General features: G+C 43.3%; 1 protein-coding gene across 1 annotated transcript in view; it reads right to left on the bottom strand.

Annotated features, from left to right (window-relative positions):
- Positions 1 to 21,477, bottom strand: part of LOC306748160 (neuropilin-2-like) — a gene marked incomplete at both ends in the record, with an annotated part of 89,360 nt that overhangs the window by 42,446 nt on the left and 25,437 nt on the right. Inside the window, 4 exons of the mRNA XM_079231292.1 lie at positions 4,964 to 5,119; positions 9,725 to 9,894; positions 9,996 to 10,151; positions 12,570 to 12,797. Of these exons, the coding sequence (XP_079087418.1) occupies positions 4,964 to 5,119; positions 9,725 to 9,894; positions 9,996 to 10,151; positions 12,570 to 12,797 (710 nt within the window). The remainder of the gene's footprint in view (positions 1 to 4,963; positions 5,120 to 9,724; positions 9,895 to 9,995; positions 10,152 to 12,569; positions 12,798 to 21,477) is intronic.

Genomic DNA, 21,477 nt, shown 5'->3' on the forward strand with positions numbered 1-21,477 from the left:
TGCTTCAGACCAACACTTAAAAAACAATGCAAAGCGAGATAAATCTTCCCGATTCAAATGGTACTTTCATCTCTCAGTGAAGGTCAAAGGCGATGGACATGGAGTGAATACCATTTTCTCCTTCATTTACACAAACCTACTCTGCTGAATAACAATAGTGTGCAGGACAGCAGGACACATATTGTGTGGCTGCGTCTGGTTTATAGTCAAAAGTTGACGACCCAAACGCGTATAGACAGTATAGACAGTATAGAAAAAGAGCAGAGGAATATGTTCACCTCACGGGAAAGAAAAGAACAGGTGTGTGTGTGTGTGTGTGTGTGGGGGGGGGGGGGGGGGGGGGGGGGGGGGGGGGGGGGGGGGGGGGGGGGGGGGGGGGGCTGGCTGTGTCATGAGCCCGCAGGGCCAGTCAGTCAGCCAGTGAGGACCAGCACAGACACGCTGAATTATTCAAATGTCCGTGCTACGTGTGCGTGTGTGTGTGTGCGTGTGTGTGTGTGTGTGTGTGTGTGTGCATGTGTGTTATGTGTGTGGATAGAGTTATAAAATAGTAAAACACCCCCCATCTCCTCTCATTTCATCACACAAGGACAAATACACACACAGACTTCAGGGAGGTAACCTGTGTTTGACAGCTAAATCCTGGTATGTGTGTGTGTGTGTGTGTGTGTGTGTGTGTGTGTGTGTGTGTGTGTGTGTGTGTGTGTGTGACAGAGTTAAGTCACCAAACGACACATGCCGCCCTTATAATATCCCCCATTGCCCCGTTTCTCTCTTTTCCCTCTCAGCTTTTCTTTCTTCATTTGTCACAAACTCTTTCCTCGCTCTACCCTTTGACCTCGCCCTCCCTCGTGCCTTTTTCCTCACCCCCCCACCCCCCCCCCTCCACCTTCCTCCTCCCACTACTCTGTCGTTTTATTTAATTTCCCCTCTCCTGACATCCTCACAGGCTGTGTTGCTGAGACCTCTGATCTATCCAGAGGGATTTGTGGTCAACACCCTTGTCTGTTATTCTCATTACTCCTCCTCTCCTCCATGCCTCCGTTCATCCGTCCATCCATCCTTCTTCTGCTCCGAGGCTCCCAAGTGAACACTTCTTCTCTCCCCCTCTGCCTCTTTTCCTTCACTCACTTGCTCCCCTATGAACCTCGCTTTTCTCCCTTCGGTTTCCACCTCTCGTCCTCCGTCTGCACAGCTCAGTTTCTCTCCTCTCTATCAGTTCACTGCTTGACTGGTTGACCTTTTGCTTATGTTTTCTTTCTTAATTTCTTCAAATTTACGACACTTTCCTCTCATCACGATTCCTCTCCCTTCCTCGGATCCCACCCACGTTTCCCACCTTTATCCCTCCTCTCTCTCCATCCATCCTCTCTCCCACAGATTAAGGTGGGAATAAGAGGTTTTGGTCTTGGCAGAGGTCCAGTGTTGTAATGGCCACAGACAGCGCTGCCTGCAGCAATTCAGGAGGGCTGCGTAATGACATTTGTACCACGTCGTGCTTAAATGTACCTCTACCGGCAGAAGGTCTCCGACTCCACGAGACGAAGAGTCAAACTAAGACAACATCATGTCTACACTTGAGACCTCAGGTCAGAGAAAATTGCTGCTTTCCCAACCTCCCATAAGCAGGCCCACGGCCAATTTTGCGCAGTGAATCATAGGATAGTTAAAGTTATACCGATAATCATTTTTTCTTTCTGTTTCTGTATCATACTCCCGTGTTGGTGCTCTCATGATATTTCCCATGAGCAGTAAAACATTATCTGACATGACCTGATCACCGAGAGGGAATATGAAAAATGGCAGCTTCTAATTAAAAACAGGACCAGAGGAATACAGAAACATTTCTGGATGAAAAGACAAAGAAAATATGAAGAAAAAAACATAAAATACAAATTGGCTAAGAATCGCATACTGGTTCTGCAATGATGATTCTACTATAATCACATTCGTCTGGCATTCCCCTTGTGTCTTATACTTTCTCTCTGCTTCTTTCTCCTCTTTCTCTTTCTCTAGTGCACGTACCTGTCATTTGTGAGTACTATGTCAGGACAATGGGAACAAATGCGGTGTGAATATTACTTCTCCTCTCCAAAAAGTCCCTGCACTTTAACATATTTCCCATCTGGTTCACAATATGCCTTTAACGGCATTATCAAATACATTACAGATCACACAAATCATTGTGAGGTTGTGTGACATGGGCTGGCTCCCAGATGTTTGGAAGAACCCGTGTGCGTGTCTCCGTGTGCACAGTGGCTGTTGTGTTTAAGAGTTACTCATCCGAGGCAACCGTTAACTTACAACAAGCAAGCGTGTGTGTCTCCTAGTGTGTGTTTGCATGAGCACAGACAGTATGCTCTGCTAATTTTCTTTTCCCAATATCCATGTGGCTACCATTCATTTCTGACCAACTTTCAGGACTGTTGCACATAAAACACACATGTAATAATTATTCCAGATTAACCCACCCACCCACAAACACACACACACACACACACACACACACACACACCAAACCAGAGCTGAAGTCAAGCATACAAATGTGTTCGAGCTGCATTAAACCTGCCTGTCTGCCTCATGATGACTTTCTCAGAAACATATGGGGGGAGGGAGTGAGGGAGTGATGGAGTGCCGAGGGAGGGGAAAGAAGAGGGATGGAAAGGAGTGCAAGAGTGGAGGGATACGGTGAATGAAGATGTGAAGGGAGCAAGTGTGAGGACAAGGAGGGAGGATTTGATGGATGACAGATTTTTGAGAGAACTAGTGAAGAGGTGAGTGAGTGAAAATGTCAGATGAGAGATGAATGGATAAATGAAGAGTTCAGAGCCGGTTCACAGAGTTGGGACACTTCTGTATATCTCTTGCATTGGTGGAAAAGCTACCGTATCTGGAAATAAAGTCATAAATAAATCATGCTGTGTGGCATTTGTGGACATTTACATTACTGTACATGCGTCTAGCTGATCCCTGAATTGATCCCTGATCTGGTCTCAATTCTAAAACAACTTTTTCACTTTGGATTATCTTGTGAATGCAAACACAGCATTTTACACATCCAAGCCATAAAACACTCTTCTTGTCCACGGGCCGTTGAGTTATTTATATGTCTTTCTAACATAAAAGGAAGACAGTTGAGGAGACAAGGCAGTTGCCGATTGGCCGCCTGAGGTATGTCAGCTGACATTTGGCCTCAAGATGCTGACGCCATCGTTTCATCATCACAGGAATGACCATCCCGCTCTTTGTCTTTTTTTCCAGCTCTGTCTGCTCGATCTTTTTCTCAGCTTCCTCTTTCATCTCTCCGTCTCAGGACGGAGGAAACATTGAAACATGAATGCATACCAAATTGCAAGCCCGTATTCATGTTGATTTTTACATAACCCAATACAACAAATACAAAATATCTTTAGACCCTCTATATGGAGAGGAAGAGCAACAATGGAGGGATCCTTCTCCCTGGACGGAAAGACATGCAATAGATGTTGTGTGTACAGAATAGAACAACATAGAAGAATGACAGCCATGTACTGTATTGGGTTAATATCCATATCGTACGGATGAGATCATGCTTCACAGCAGAGGATCAAATGAAACAACGGAGGACCCTGAGCTGAACCATCAGATTACACAGACTGTCTCACCAGGGGGGCTCAATAGGCCGTTACCCGTTGGGGTTTGAGGATGTGCATATTGTGTGTGTGTGTGTGTGTGTGTGTGTGTGTACGAGGGATATTCAACCAGAAACTGCTGCTGATTTATTCTTAACCCCTCCTCCTCCACACACTGTGCCTCTCATAGGCATTCCGCCCTCAACGCAGCTTTCCAGGGTTACCGGCGAATCAGGAGGGATTGTGGGTAGGCGACACTAACATCTGACCTCAAAACATCATCGTTAATATTATCAACTGTAATAATAGTGATGTATTGTTATTGGTAAATAGCCTGGTGTCAGCCAAAAATCGCTATTTGTCAACACAACTGACTCATAATTTTTTTCTGTTTAACTTCAACCGTTGATGAAGCTTCTTAACTCTAAACTTGATTACAAAATAAACGTCCTTTACGCTCACCTCCTTGTCCTCATTCTTCTATCATTCCTTAATACATGTATTTATTTTCTCCCAGGCTGCCTTTCTCCATTGTATTTTATTCATCAATCATTTCTCTGGGAGTGAGCTTCATCGATAAGCCTTATGGACTCTGCAGTGCACAGAGGAACCCCAGATGGTGAGACTGAATCTCCTGTTTCCTTCTCCAAGCAGAAGAAGCGTTTGCACTGTACTGCACGTCTGCATCTGTGAGTGTATGTGCATGTATTAGTGGGTTTATAGCACAGAGCTAGACGTGGCGTTAGCCCGCAGGACAAACATGTGTGACCGCTATAGCAATGGGAGAAATGCCCTGATGGAAAAAACAGCCACAACCACTGGAACGCTCCTCTACTTTAATTGCAGTTGCAACCATTTTAAAGACCCTCGGTGCCGTCTGCTTCATTTCTACCACAGATTGCAGCACACCGACCGATGATTCATCATGCTTTAACACCACTGAGAGAAACGGCTTAGAAACCTGTCCAACCAGGTCGGCATGCGGCAGAACTCTGACCAGTGAGTAACGGGAACCAGATGCGATGAGAAAAGCAGACTGCGCAGTCTACTGTGAGTTTCGCTGCATTCGATGATGTCAGCTATCGCTAGGAGCCCGGAGACGTGTGCTGATTCTGGCTCGGTCGTAAACCCTTCGATGAAGCCAACTGAGCGGATGGTGGAACAGCTGTAATTGCAGACACCGGTTGGATTTGGGGCTTGTGGTCAAGTGTTGCTGCGTATATTCCATTTCATATGTTGCTCTGCCTCTTCCACGAGTGTGCTTGTCCGGGCGAGTGTGTCACCTAACTACTACCTTGCGGTTCAGGAATACGTGTGTTGGTGCATGTGCTTGTGTGGGTATTTGTGCCTACCTTATGGTTTTTGCCATGTCTGTAGACCATCCAGTCCTCTCCGTTGGTGCTGACCTCCAGCTTGAAGGTGGTGACATGGTAAGCCTTTTGAGTTTCCTTTGAAACGGCGCCCTGGGTGGCGATGCCTGTAAGTACCTTTAAAGTATGGAGGTCCACCTGTTGGAAAAAAAACAACATGAATGAAATATTAAAGGAGGCAAACAAGCCGAGAACTAATAATGAACTGAAGTCCCAACCACATTCTCCAACCACAAAATCTAATGTTATACAATTGACAAAACGCTCGTCCTGCTGAAACTCTTACAACATTAAATTGGTTAAAGATAGACACAAACACATAAATATACACCTGAACTAATCAGCTCCCATCTCTCACCTTCACCGCTCTACGTTCCTCTCTCTCTCTCGCAGATCGATAGTAATGACCTGGGCCTCATTTTAATTTCCTCCCATACAATAGCCATAATCACCTCCCCATCCTGATTGTGGATGCTACGCTACGTGTCTGGCATGCTGCGAGCAGTGTTGCATTATACATAGACATCATTGTGCACTGAATGCAGGCTTCATTTCAAGGTCCCTCAAGTAGTGCATTTGTTTTGCTCCACGGTGCCCAAAATGAGCAGATCAAGCAGAACAATGTAGCTCTATAAAGCAATTGAAAGTAACAAAAGACATATTTGTATTCCCTTTACTCTCTAAAATTGTAAAGAGAGAAAAAAAAGACATTATATTGTTTGGTTGATATGTTTTAACACGACTAATGAGGACTTTTATATTTATATTTTGTACTTACATCTGGGGTCCAACATGATTTCGTTAGTTATAATAGTTCAGGCTGTTTTCATACGCTGTCCGTCGCTATAAGAGGCCGCTATTGTGTGGAACTGGAAGTCAACATTGATTTATTTAAGTGTATTTATTAAGTTTATTCCATAGTTATTTGAACCCAAACCACAATCTTCCTAAACTAAGTTGTTTCCTGTAAAGACGGTAGTTTATTTAGAAAAGACTGTATGTAAGTAACGAGCAGAGATTGACAGGCGTTGCTGAACATTCACACGAATAATGAGGAATACATTTCCGTATTAAATCATGCGAATCGTTCAATGAATTACACACGTTCAGAAGGTACAGTTACCAGGAACATAGCACATCTGCAACGGTTTAAACCCTCACTTTTCACAAGTTGTGTTTTCTGCTACGTTAGGATGCAAGCCTCTACTGCACAGAACAAGAAGAGAGGCTGCAGACAAATAAAGAGCCGAAGATGAGAAAGGTTCTACTGTAGGCTACGACATTTATTCCCCACCAACGGAGCTGTTGACACCTGTAGATTAATAAGAACTTGTGTGTGTGTGTGTGTGTGTGTGTGTGTGTGTGTGTGTGTGTGTGTGTGTGTGTGTGTGTGTGTGTGTGTGTGCATCCCACTGGGATATACAGTAGTACAAAACACCGGGGGAGGTAAAATGCTGCGTTTGTTATCTGTCAGAGGGACAGGTGTTTTAGATTACTTCCAATACACACACACACACACACACACACACACACACACACACACACACACACACACACACACACACACACACACACACACACACACACACACACTTAGGGCCAGGCAGAGTTCCACCAAGACAACTAATCGATGGTCCGGAACCGAGGAGAGTGGAGGAGAAAAGGGGTGAGGAGTAAGGGAAATAGGAGAGAGAGAGAATAGACGGAGGTGAAGAATAAAGAATGAGTGAGCGAATGAGTGAGAAAGAGAGGGAGAGGGAGGGAGAAAGAGAGAGAGATACATATGCTAAGTGAGCCTTCCCAGGGAAGGCTTCTCATCAATCACAGAGTTGTTAGAATAACGGAGCCACCAGAACTCACATCATCAATCTGCACCACACCTCACTGGACCAGCCCAGAATAGAATAGAATAGAACAGAACAGAATCACATAGAATAGAATAGCAGAGACAAGGTTAGAATGGAATAGACTAGGATAGAATGGAATCGAATGGAATAGACTAGGATAGAATGGAATAGACTAGGATAGAATGGAATAGACTAGGATAGAATGGAATAGACTAGGATAGAATGGAATAGACCAGGATCGAATGGAATAGACTAGGATAGAATGGAATAGACTAGGATAGAATGGAATAGACTAGGATAGAATGGAATAGACTAGGATAGAATGGAATAGACCAGGATCGAATGGAATAGACTAGGATAGAATGGAATAGACTAGGATAGAATGGAATAGACTAGGATAGAATGGAATAGACTAGGATAGAATGGAATAGACTAGGATAGAATGGAATAGACTAGGATAGAATGGAATAGACCAGGAAAGAATGGAATAGACTAGGATAGAATGGAATAGACTAGGATAGAATGGAATAGACTAGGATAGAATGGAATAGACCAGGAAAGAATGGAATAGAACAGAACAAAATTGAATAGAATATAATGGGATAGAATAGATTAGAATGGAAAATAATAAACAAAATAGAATGGAATAGAATATAGCAGAATAGAACGTAATAATAGCACAGCAGGCCACATCAGAGAAAGTACCCTGGAGAGAGATTTAAACAACACACGTGGCTCGTGAGCCAACATAGCAACACACACACATGCCTAAGCTGCATGGGCACACACATCATCAAACACACACTCGAACACGCGCACGCAGACACGCATGAACACGCTCAGTTATAAGAGACCGGGGGGTGCTAGATGCAAGAAGAGGAGGCATGTTGGCATTCATGACAGCTGCTTGTCAAGACAGGAGGTTGCACACACACATACCTATGCGCACACACACACACACACATAAGGGGTCTTGCTCTCTGCAAAGCATTAACGCAGTGGAACAGCTGAGAGCCTCTGTGGAACGCGGCGACCCGTCCACAACACCGGTGACCAGAGAGAGACGGAGAGACAACATGGGACAAGTGGAAACTTTGTGTTTCCAATTCTACGCAGAGATTTCACCAACAATGATTCAGACTCAGAGGTCTTTTCATGGGTTGAGGAGCTTATACGGGCAATCTGAACGTCAGTTATGCAAAAAAAAAGAAAGAAAAAAAGGAATTCCATGAAAGGAAGATGGAGTCTTTCAAGCGATTCATGTTGAGCAAATGTCAGCTAATTTTGAGAGGGGGCCGGAGAGAGTGAGCTGTCAGCTGCAGCTGAGGTGAAACAGGAAGGAAGAGACTGATGGGACCTTGGCCTCATGCTGCCTCTTGGCCACAGTCTCTTCCTGTGTTTGCTGGTCCAGAGTTTGGCCTCAGTAGAGCTCTGACAATCAGAACTGCCGCGTCTATTACAAATCAGTGTGTGGCAATCTGTGATTGTTTCCCCGCGTCTACAAACAAACAGAACAGCTGCTTGCCTGGTTCTTGTCTCTTTAAGCAAAACACGGATCCCTCACTGGCTCCTCTGCTGTTAACTGAACAAACTTGTGATCCTTTTCTTCTTTTGGAAGCAGCGCATCTTGGGTCGTCTAATCACCGGCTTTAGAGAGGATGGAATATTTTAGCTGCGCTAAAGAAGGCCTTATTCTTTGTGAGCTCCTCTGTGGTGTGACTGTGCTGCAGGATTCCAGTCAGGAACACTGAGAGTCAAGCAGCTGGCATCCTCACCAGTTGGCGCAAACTTTGAAAAACCATTTAGACGACGATGAGTTTCTGTCACCATTTGCTCTTAAAATCATGAGAAATGGACGAGACTGCGTCTGACATTGGGTTACAGGACGGGTTCAAACTGATAGCTTAATAAAGGGAAACCATGCATGAGATTACACCTATTTGAAAAAGGCGCGTCGACAATGAGTGCAGAACAAAAAGCCGTGGGCAGTCTTTGCAGGGCAACGAGAAGGTGACACCCAACAAGATAATCTGTTGTTTATAGAAGGCGTCTCACCGAAGAGCGCCTCGCAGGCTGGTTTGAATTCATTTCTGTCTGAGGGGTGAGTAAACCTCACACTCCCTTTCCCCTCTCACCCAGACAGCCTCATAACTCACACTTGGCACAGGGATGGCAGGAAGTTGGCACTGTGATAAAATACGGGAAACAATGCCTTACCCAGGCATCTAGCTGCTAAACCTCCATATCACTACACCTCCCACTCACTCGCTCGCTTGCTCTCGCTCCCACACACTCGCATACGCCGACACAAATATAGCTGTGCTGGAGTTATTATGTGTGACATGTCAACGCAAAGGGGAAAAAAGTGAAGATGCAATTAAAATAGGAGTGGAATCTGTTTATAGTTACAGCAGAGACAACTTTTTCTAGAGAAAGATTCTGCATTTTCAGGACTGGGATGTTGGATTTGTGCCAAAAAGGGAAATGCCTCAAAACTTTAATGAAACAAAAGCTTTTGATGTTCTCAAATCAATCTGGCCTCTTTGAAATCATTTCTATAGATTACTAAATCATTTGAGTTTTTCAGTATTTGTATTTCATTCGTGCTTTTTGTATACCGTAGTTATACAATATTTGCGTATGTATCTATTTTTTCACCACTTTTGGCCAACAAAGGTGAGTCTGATTCTGATTCTAAATCTGATCAACATTCATGTGCGTTAACAGACACTTTAACTAATGTTTCCTTATTATGTTATTGTGCTCATGTTTGACAGAGATGAAGCGATCAGTTAAACTTTTTCATATCTGCTCATATGCTCAAGTGAGTCATTGATTCAGGGTTATAAAGGCCATCTACGAATGCCTTTCAGCACGGCTCCAGGTAAACTCTTACCTGTATGTACTCCCTGTTGCTGTCTTCATTGGGCGTCCATCCGTTGTCATGGTAATTGAGTCGGGCCTGCCGTGGCAACCAGTGCTCATCGTAGAAACTCGACGAGGCCGTGATCTGGTCATCTGTGATCTTTCCCGACTCCAGACCGAAAGCATTACTGCAGTGGAATGCTACAAGAGGAGGAGGAAGAGATTTACACCAACCTTCTTGCAGTTTTTTTTATTTTTATTAAATAATAATAATAATAAAAACACACTACTATGTTACTTACTCTCACTGACTTCCTTGTGCGTCATGTTGTATCGAGCTGAGAAGCCGTCTTTAGCCACAGCCATGTCAGTGTGGAAGGACAGAGAGAGAATCCCAGTAGATGATTGGATCTCAGGGGGCACCCTGGTCCCGCAGTATCGACCAATCAGAGGGCCCACTGTGGATCAACCAAGAGGTATTGGGTTAGCCATCAGTTAAAAGGATGTCTGAAATATGTCATCATATTATATATATATATATATATATATATATATATATATATATATATATATATATATATATATATTGGGACTTGCTGGTTACACAAGACGTTGCAATGATCTCACGCATCCAGCTGTCAAGATGATTTCATATTTTTTGCATTCCTTTAACAATCGTTGTATCCCTTAATCCTCACATTTGTTTTTCCCTATCCTTCGCGACAAACTATTTTTCTTTCTGCCGTTATCTTCATCACTCCTGCAGCCGCTGACATCTGCTCATCACTCCACCCTCTCATGTCATCACCTCTATCTCTGGACTGGACGTGGTTTTACAATGTGCACTATACGTGTGAGTGTGTAAATCCTACTGTCCGCTTCTCTAATACCACAACTTGTACATGTCAACACAAACAGATGAGTGTGATTTAGAGCCCTGTTGTGTGTGTGTGTGTGTGTGTGTGTGTGGAAGCACAGATAGTTGATTCATCCTGCTACCCCCCCTCCTCTCTCTCTCTCTCTCTCTCTCTCGCACACACAGAGATACTGTACACACACAAAGCGGCTTGTGGAGGAGGAAGGAGAAGAAAATAGCCAACAATCGATCAGTGCTATTGATTTTTTTTCCTTCTCCTTTGGAATCGTTGGATATTTGAAACAGGGCTCTTGAGCAAATAACGGTAATAACTCTTTTCGTCTTGGTTTATGTGGAAAAAAGAAAAAAAGAAAATCTCAAATCCACAGAGATGATCTCTAAAAATAAATGACCCATGTTTGCATAAATATTTCTCCCATATTTCTGGCTTTCAGGCAAAAATGGTTTCATTTCTCTTCCTCCCTCTGTGTTTATGCATTTAATTTCAGTAGCTTTTAAAATTGACAGAAGGCACATTCGTTCCTTGTCTGACCCTGGTAGATATACAGAACTATATGTGGTAACACACACACACACACACACACACACACACACACACACACACACACACACACACACACACACACACAATGATACCAATGCTTTACTAAGGATGGATGGGAAGGAGTGCATACTTTGAGTTGGCCCTTCATTAAACACTAACACACAAAAAAAAAATACAAACACACAAAACACCACTTCAACACATTTTAACCTTGTAAGAAACAAACATGGCCGTGCTCTTTTCCCGGTTGTCTCTCTTCTTGTCCTCTCTTCCGGCTGAGGTTGAAACAAAGTCCTTCACCTCTGAATCTCATCCTGGATATTTCCTTCCCTTTCAACCTCCTCCCACTTCATTTTACTTTGCTTCCTTTCCTTTCATCCTGATTTCCTTCTTGTAGTCTCTCTCAGAGCATAAGCCTCTCTTTTTGTTTTCCATACCTCAGTTTTTGCCTTTCTGGTCATCTTCATTATTATTTTTTTGACTTTCAACTTTGCTTAACCTCTCTTGTCTTCTATTTAATCCCCTGAAAAGTGGCAAAGATGTTGTGGCGTTTTCCTTTTCTCCTTTAACCGCCTTAGTTTCCTCTCTGACTTATCTTTCCTCTTTAGGCTATACAGTATATGTACAGCAAAGCTATTAATAAGAAGAGAATCTGCATTGTTTACTCTCCTTTGCTACTAATGCTGTTCACCCTTTCATACCTGTATTCATACATAAATTAAATAAATACCTTAAAAATATCTCCTATCAAGTTGTTCAATTTGTAAAACTAAATACGGCATTTGGACACAACAAACAACAACAAAATCTATGATAAAACCTAGAATAGAATTGTATAAAATATTGGAGAAAAGATGTATTTTCCAAGACAAATCCTCTTCTATTCCAGAACTCCACAGATCTTCCTATGTCTCTCAGCTCACAGTGCTCTTCTGGCCTTCGTTTCTTCCTCTCAACTTCTTCCTTTGTTCCAGTCTTCCCAGCAAGTGGAGGACCTTTCCCTGCCCTTCCACTGCTCCTCTTCTTCTCTCTACCTCTTCCATCTCTTGGATCTAGCTCCAAGTTCTTTGCGCCTTAGTTTTGTTCTTCTAAACTCTTCCAGACCTTCGAGGAGCTCGACCAGAAATATCCTAGCCCTCTACCGTTCCTCCTCTCACCGCCCCCCTTTTTTCCCTCCTCTCAGCAACTCCTATTTTATTTTCCCCTTGAAACTTTTTGTTGTTTCTCCACAGCAGGTGCCAACATCCTGCCTGTGAGCTTCGCTTTCATCCAACGCATAGCTCCTAAAATAGTTGCTACTCCACCTCAGTCAATAATGATGTAGGCAGGGCAGAATACGCACCATTTAAAATGTGCTCTGTTAAAGGGAATTGGCTGAATTATTGCGTAACACCTTCATCGAGGTCATCATCACGATCATGATCTCTAAACGCGCTTGGTTGATCGATGCCTCACCTCCCGGGAGCCCGTCCCACACTTCCAGCCAGTCGTACTTGCAGTCCCCCTCTCCGCCAGCCAGGGGGTCGTTCTCCAGGTCAAAGGTGAGGAAGGTGAGGGTCACATCCATGCTGGAGGGGACGATGATGATGAAGGAGCACTCCAGGTTGTGGGGGTATTTGTCGGGGAAGCCCGGGGACTCGATGAGACCCGTGTTACTGGTGAAGTTACGGGAACAGTCTGAGCCTGTGACGAAGAAGAAGCAGACACAAAATGGATGTTAAGAGACATTAAAGAAGAAGAAAAACATTTATTTAAAGCAGTGTGACACCATAGACTGAGATTATACTTCAGAGTGATGATACTATCCAGGGCAGACACATTGTGCTCTCGAATTGAATACCTGCAAAACAATTTCATTACTCCCAGTATAGATAATTCAGCTTCATTGACCAGATACAATAACTCAGACTCCACATTATGTACTTTAAATGCAGCGAATGTGAATGTTGGAAAACATGTCGAAGATGCATTTAGGGCACAATTAGGTCGGTAGAGGGATGTAGCCTCAAAATGACCACGTAGGGAATATGATTCATTGATATGCAGCGGATCCGTAACGTAACATGCATTTTGAGTAAAGCAGGCTTTTAAAGCGGTGACACAGTATTTTATTTACACTGTGTAAAGAGAGTAAGATACAGCAGAGTAAGAGCGTGAGAGCAACACTTTAGAGGATTGAGTGCCAGAAAGCCGAAGTCTGGATGTCCATAAGAGAAAATGTATCTGCTCATGTAAATAAAATGCACTTTTTCAAGATGCTGCATCTCTAAAAGCAACCTGGGGGAAATGCAGGAGCAACCTCAAAAGAGATATTGATGAAAACAAATCAGTGTTAAAAGGTAGTAACAACGGGCCCCAGTGTTACTCGTTGTGAAGCACACACACACACATACACACCATTGTATTGTCTCGCCACATGATCAAATAGACTTGATATTAGACTAAATCAACATACATATTACCAAGCTATCTACATTGCATATCTGTACATGACAAAGAAACCAAAGAAAATATGAAATCCTTCATTTAAATTCATTGTGTTGAAAACTGGTGTGTTTCCAAGCTAGCAATTAGTATCATTCAAAAGCCTGTCCTCTCTACATTCTCTGTTTACATGTATGCTCCTGAAACAAATAAAAAGACAACAAGTAATCAAACGCAGCTTGGAGAGAAAGCGAAAGTCACACAGAGACAATTGAAGCTGCGTTAGTGACAGAGAAATAGGAGAGAAAGACAGATGTAGAATCTGTTGACAGCGTCATGGGTGGTTGCTTTCTCAGTTATGAGATGCTTTAGATATCATCATATGTACACACACACACACACACACACACACACACACACACACACACACACACACACACACACACACACACACACACACACACACACACAGGGATCTGGGGGGTAATCTGGGGCTCTTCATTTCTGAATGACCGTAATACCCTCTCTATTAATACTGACTCACACACACACACACACACACACACACACGCACACACACAAACACACACACACACACACACACATTATGGAGTGGATGTGGTCACACCAACTGGGCCATTATTCCAGTCTACCCAGCCATGTATGACCAAACACCCAGACAGACAGACGCACTCACACGCACACACACGCACACACATGCACACACACACTGTCTAAGCTTCTTATAGGAACCCATTTCTCTCCAGTCTGCTATTGTGCTAGTGCTTGCATGAGTAAATGAAGATAAAGTGAACACACTAAGAGAGAGAGAGAGAGAGTGTGTGTGTGTGTGTGAGTGTGTGTGCGTGTGTGTGTGTGTGTGTGTGTGTGTGTGTGTGTGTCTTCTGGCACGCTAAGTGCATTTAGACACATGTGAGTGTGTCCATGTACAGTTATGGGAGTTTCTGACAAGCTGTATACATCAGACATGTTTAAGCCCCAGTTGTCATCTGTCTCATATGATTTTAATGAATACAGCCGTCTGCATCCGGCTGCTATACGGCTTTCGCTTTGAGCTCGTAAACGCGACTGAAATGATCTTTTAAGGATTTTTATATTTATTTTCTTCCGATTTATATGTATTGTGCTTTTGCGTGATGTCAGTAATGAACTTGGTCGACAAACTGGCAAGTTCCGGCAGAGATCTCCTTGTTACACCAGAAGGGGGGGTCCGCGCCCGGCGGCAGCGGCTCCCCTTGTGGCCAAGGAGCATAGCTGCGCCTCTCTGCACCGACACGCTGCTGGAGGCCGTATGGCTGGAGAGGCAACGACCGCTTTTGTCCACAGGGACCGCCACAATCAACAAAACGTTAATGATCCTCGTCGCAGCTTCAATTGGAGAAATATGGCCAAATTTTGGTTGATTTGTGGTGTAGTTGCAATTAAAGAAAATACATTTTCACAACGTTGTTTGCGTCATCTATATGAATGCCTTACATCTATCTGATCGTACATTTTCCACTGTAACCTGCAGTCTATTTTTAGTGTGACGAAGATGGTCTGTTTGTCTTGATAGATCTGTTTTTGTCTGTTTGTTTTTTTGTCCCACTTTCTACTCTGATTTGCTCGTAATCGTGACCTTCTCCCTCGCACAATGATCTCAGATACAAGCAAACACACACTGTCTCTCGCTGGGTTCCCCTTGTGTCTGGACCCCCTGCAGAGCCAGTCGATCTGAGAGACTGTGAGTGTGTGTGTGTGTGCGCGAGCGTGTGTGTTTGTGTGTGTGTGTGTGTGTGTGTGAACGCCTGACCAGTTCTGCTGCCTGCAGCAATTTTTCCCTTCTCATTACTTCATGTTCATGAACATTGCAAAAACACTTGTGCCCTCCTTTCTCTTTCTGTCCCTCCTCATTCTCTCTCAGAGCAACGCCTGTCTCCACCTTGTCCCTCCTCTTTATTTTTAAATTACACTAAAGCCCCACAATGAACGTATTTTAAATTTGTTTAATACTATTCAAAACTGTTTGTACTCTCTTGTGTAGTAAATATAAGTGCATCTGTCTTTTTTCTATGACGACTTTCGTTCCACTCAACTGCTCTCCTCATTCATTTCTCCTTCCATTTTTTTGAATTGTGCATCCCCTACTTCTCTCCTTTCTTACACTCTTCTCTCCTGCTGTTCTTTTTTCTCCCCTCATCCTATAAATCTTTTCATCTTCCTCAGCTCCATCATTCCCTTCCCTCCCACTGTCTCATTTCCTATTCTTTTCTCCTCACTTCCCATCTGTTTGAATTGGATGACTGTGAAAGAAACACGTGTTTCACTGTGGGGTAAGGTTAGAGGAAGTGTGTGTGTGTGTGTGTGTGTGTGTGTGTGTGTGTGTGTGTGTGTGTGTGTGTGTGTGTGTGTGTGTGTGTGTGTGTGTGTGTGTGTGTGTGTGTGTGTGTGTGTGTGTGTGTGTTGCTGGGTAGATCTGGCGGTGGTGCTTATGGCTCACTGATTTCAGGGAGACAGGACAAGGTCTGTCAGTCTGTGTGTGTGTGTGTGTCTGTGTGTGTGTGTGTGTGTGTGTGTGTGTGTGTGTGTGTGTGTGTTTGTACGGCGAGCATGCAATTTAGTCTATTTCCTATATAAATGTGTGCGGTAAGCTGCGTAAGCTGTCTTTCATACCAATGGGCTATTAGTCGGATCAAACCCACAATTATTCCCCCTTTCCTCCACCTTGCGTTAACACACACACACACACACACACACACACACACACACAGACACACACCCACACACACACACACCGCAGGCCCACACACAGCTCCACAGATCCTTCAAAACCACAGCTTGGTTTTTCCCAATGTTTGGTCCGATTCCCTCTCGGTGTCTTTTGAGTCGCTTGTGGTGCTGAAACTATTCCGACGTTACATTTCAGCTTCTGTCACAGAATCACAGCGGGGATCTCCCTCCACAATAAACTCCCTATTCAACCAAATAACCGCTGACACATGAAAGCAAACTGTCACAAGAAAACTACCCCATTTAGCTATTTCAATGACATTTGCGAAAAGGTCTAGCACAACATTACTTTGATGATGTAAATCAGGGAAATATTTTCAGATGTATTCCTGAGTTTGACACTCTCTGTCTGCCATGACCCAAACACTGTATGTTGTATTCTAATATTTAGAAATTTATAGAAATATTTTTCATTAGAAATATCTGCCAAATTCATCTGCCACATTATTCCCATTATAAAATACCCATAGTATGAGATGGCATAGTGCAAAATATCCAATAATATAGGAAATGTAAGCTAAGCCACGATTTTAGTCAAGATGTATGAAAATGTGGCACAAGATGCTGCAGACCACATAAATGATACCATTTATATTGCAGGCTAAGGTTTGTTGTGCATTTTGAAGTCTCTGCTGTTTGTTTTACGTTAGCTCTACCGCAGAGCACCTTTCGCTCCTCACTGGGTCATATCTGGATCCACTTTCCTCAATGAAAGCCAAAAGGAGGGAGGAGCAAGCAATCTGATTGGTTAGACTGTGTAATAAACTGAGTTGATGGGGAGTCGGACAGAGGCAGAGAGGAAGTGCCTCAAGGTATTTGGTAGAAAGTAAACAACAGCAGTTATTGGAAGGATTGTCACGATAGCTTCCACATTACACCGCCTGAGGAGTGTGTGTGAGTGTGTGTGAGAGTTACTCACAGAAATCTGTTCACACAGTTTGCACTGAGGGGACTCATTTCTCATTTAGGTCAAAGCTGTCGAGGTAAATTGTTAATATTTAAGGTGAAGATTTTGTTTGTTTTGGTTAAGTTTAGGTTTCAGGCTTGGGGTTAGGCATCACGTGGGTTTAGTTAAAGGAATACTTCACACACAAAAAGACCATTTGTTTAAATGAATCACCAATTACTCATTAACTTGAATTGTGAAAGAAAAAGATAATTGGAGGCAATGTTTAACAGCAAAACCACACAACTCATGCAGTATAATCCAAGTATAATTTAGGTTTTGCCGTTGTTTAACAACGTTTCTTGAAGAATTCAAGGTAACCCCGGGTGCGTTATCGATTCACAAATGGTCGTTTTGAGGGTGAAGCATATCTTTACGCTTAAAATAAGTGTGCAGGGAGTGAATGCCAGTTGATGAAATGTCCTCGTAAGTGACGAAAATAGGTGGCGTGAGGTCGTGTTGGTGAGCTAACGTTTGCGTGCAGACATGCAAGCTGCCCTGCATCTGAGAGTAACCGTCCAGCCGGCATCACTGCATGTGTGTGTGTGTGTGTGTGTGTCTGGAGAGTTCTGGGTCACCATAACAGCTGGGGGCGCACGGCCTAGACAGTGAACGTTGATTGGTCGCCCCATTCCGGCGGCTGAGCTCCTATTGGCTGACATTTTACTACAGTACCCATAGTGACAGAGCTGTAAACAACAAAAAGTCTGGCATGTCTATGTGTTTTTGAGTTTAAGTATTTTTTTAGTTCGCTTGTCTGTTATGCATGCAGAAGTTGTTTTTCACGTGTGTGTGCCAATGCATTATATTTACAAGCTGTTTATTTGTTCTGCAAATGTCGGCTGTGTAATAGACACAATGCACATGTCTGCTTCTGAGTTTTAGGTTAATGTTTTTCATGCTAGATTTGCACACGCGTGTGTGTCCGTCGAGACGGTTAATCTTTGAGGGGTACAGTAATTAGGACACGCAGAGCATGGGGTACAATCTCCTCCAGCACACACACACACACACACACACACACACACACACACACACACACACACACACACACACACACACACACACACCATCTCATTACTCCAAAACACAGACCCCAGTAACAGCAATGGATTGTGGCAGAGACCCCCCCAAAAAAAGATTTCAGCCAGAGGGAGGGATCAAGAGGAGAAGAGCATAACCAGTATCAACACTCGTAAAATGAACTCCTTGTTTTAAATGTAAAGGATTCTACCAGAAAAATATTTTTTTTGCTTTGTTTGAAATAATTGTCAAAGGGTTTGTTTCGTGTCCCAAGAAAAGGTTCCCACTCAAGTAAAAAAGAGAGACGGATCCAAAAAAGGCTTCCAGTAACGATTATTATAGTAACGATTTAAGAGACAATAAAGAGGGGGAAACTGTAGCTGTAAAAATGGAATTTGACAATATAAAAATATAAGATAGATGTGCTAGAAAACGCTTCTGTTTCACTGCCTCTCTCCTTGTTTTTCCCAAATGTTCTTTGTGTCTAGCAGACAGAAGCTGTGGAAATACACCAGAGGAGAGAATATCTGACTTCAGAACAGCACAGATCCATATGTAGAGCGTTCATCATGAGGCTAGACAGTATAACACACACACCACACACACACACACACATCTATTATTCCTAGTCACCCACATAACCAGACGTTCTGCTGCACCTTCCAGGATAACAGGATCGTGTTAACAGTATGGCAACAGCTTGAATGCTCCAAATGGCTCCATTATTACTGCCAGGGAACACCGGGCACAAAAATACACACATACATACAAACACTAAGTTACACAAACAGACAAAGTAGAGGAAGTCCAGTAAATGCTAATTTACAACCTGAGATCCTGTCTGTATGTACTTGATGGTAACGAGGTCGGATTCCCTCCAAATAGAGTCGTTTTGGCTCATGCCCCAAAACAACATTTGTTCACATTCACGTGACAAAGACCTCTAGTGGCCTCTAGCAGAAGTGGACGGCTCAACAAAATGGCGGACTTTTAACACAGGCGACCGCGGTTCATTTTCAATTTAATACCGATAATCAATGTGTTTTTAGTTTTTTTTAACATTGACCACAATTATCAAAGTCTGTTCCCTCAGATAAAGTATACATTTGAACCCAAACCACCTCTCCTTAAATCTAGGCAAGTCATTGTTGTGTCTATACCTCGAGCTAACCTTAATCAGGGCGTTAAAAGCTGATTTATTTATTTTTCAAAACACATTTAAAAAAAAAATGAAAATCTAAGATGGTTTGCTTCGTTTCTAACAACGTGTTTTACTCTTTTTATAAACAGCAGTAGTGTACTATTGTGAACCGAAATACTGTAAATGTAGAAACTTCATCTAAATGCTTCCCATGAAACTGCCGTAATACTGTTTCATCTTTTATTCACGGTATGTTGGAGAATGTCATACGTCTAAAATCAATTAATTGATTCACAAATGTCTCTCTCGGGTGCGAGGGTGTGAACACTGACACCCTTGTTGTTTTCAAGTCCATCAGGTGGACTGTGTCAAGCACAAAAGAAACACACACACACACACACACACACACACACACACACAAAATCCCAACAGACTGGTGCCAGAGTGAGAAACACCGACAACCGCACGTGTTGTGTTAGTAACCTCAGCCCTCTGTGTGTGTGTGTGTGTGTGTGTGTGTGTGTTTGTGTGTGTGTGCTTGTGTGTCCGTGTGTGTGCGTCTCAGGGGAACAGGGCTCAGGACTCAATTAAGAGGGTATGTGTGGAATGCTTTCAGGGGGAACGGGACAAGATGGCTGTGGGGCCGACACTATGCGCCCCTCTGTCTCACTCACCCTTGATCTCAATTGGTCTCACTTTGGCTGACCCATGGCAGCGTGAAGGGGAGCGATGTCAAGCCCACACACACACACACACACACACACACACACACACACACACACACACACACACACACACACACACACAAAGTGCCATGAAGGGGAGAGATGTCTCGCCTGGACAGTCTAAAGGGCTCTCAAGGGTCCTCTGCTGTGTCTCTCGTCTCTTTCTCTCCGTCTCCCATGACACCAGTGAGATAAACGAGCCCTGGCCACCTAATGAAGCATGTGGAGTCCTCCATGAGTAGCTTGTAAAACAGTTACTAATGGCCTTTTTGTGAAGGTTCAATTTAAAAGGTGCTTATAAAATCCTGTTCACTTTTGTGAAAGTGTAAACAGACAACTTTTCAACTCCCCCAACACCCAGAGTTTCCAAGTTTTACTTTTGATGACGCCGCTTTCGCAAAGATATTAATACCACTTTTGGTGTCCCTTAGCTTAGCAACTGCAACATCATTGGACACACTGCATTTTGTTCTCCACAGTGACTTCCAGTTGTTCCACAGTCTGCCATTTCCGTTTTCTGGGGATAGTAACGGCAAAGAGCTTACATTGATACACTTTGGTAACTGGGCATAGCTACCGATAGCTATGAGGAAACAAGGACGCTGGCCTCTTCCTGTGTTGGTTGCGCAATGTTTGATGCAACCAATAGGCTTAATTCTCTTGGGAGATCGTAACCGGTGGCAGGCAGAGTTGCAAAGTGAAAGTGAGGCTCATACTACCTTGAAGCTGGAGTGGTTTAGGTGTGTGTGAGATGGCAACTGTTCATTAAAAATAACAATGTCTGCTCCTAATGAGGCTAGCGTAGATGCTACAACAGCATCAGCTGTATCAGAACTGGAAGAGGGTTTCTTCATTGACAGAAGAGCAAAGAGCGATACTGATGGTTTTTCTCGATGGAGAAGATGTCTTTGCTCGTCTACAAGCTGACTTCAGCAAGTGTTTAAATGGCAGAAGGTTCATCCAATTATCTGCCAAGTATTTTTTATTTTTTAAATGGCCTGCCCTCTTCGAGTTTCCAATGGCGCCTTCTCAGATAGTTCTGTGTAACAGACCTTCTGGCACGTCAGGTTAAGACTTATAGGGATCCAACATAAACTACCATGGTGTCATTTTTCTACAGCCATTACATTTTGCCAAAGTAAAAGCAAAAAAACGTTTATATTGGGACTTTAAGTCTGTCCATGAGTTGGAGTCATTCACAGGGATAATATCCCTCTTGGATTATTAAAATATAGACTTTAGAGTATTACTATGCAAAAGGGAAACTTTTCCAAGCCACATTTCAATGTCACCTTGTCTGTATCGAAAATGAAT

Source organism: Taurulus bubalis (genome assembly GCF_910589615.1).
Source record: "Taurulus bubalis genome assembly, chromosome: 15".
Classification (NCBI taxonomy): Eukaryota; Metazoa; Chordata; class Actinopteri; order Perciformes; family Cottidae; genus Taurulus; species Taurulus bubalis.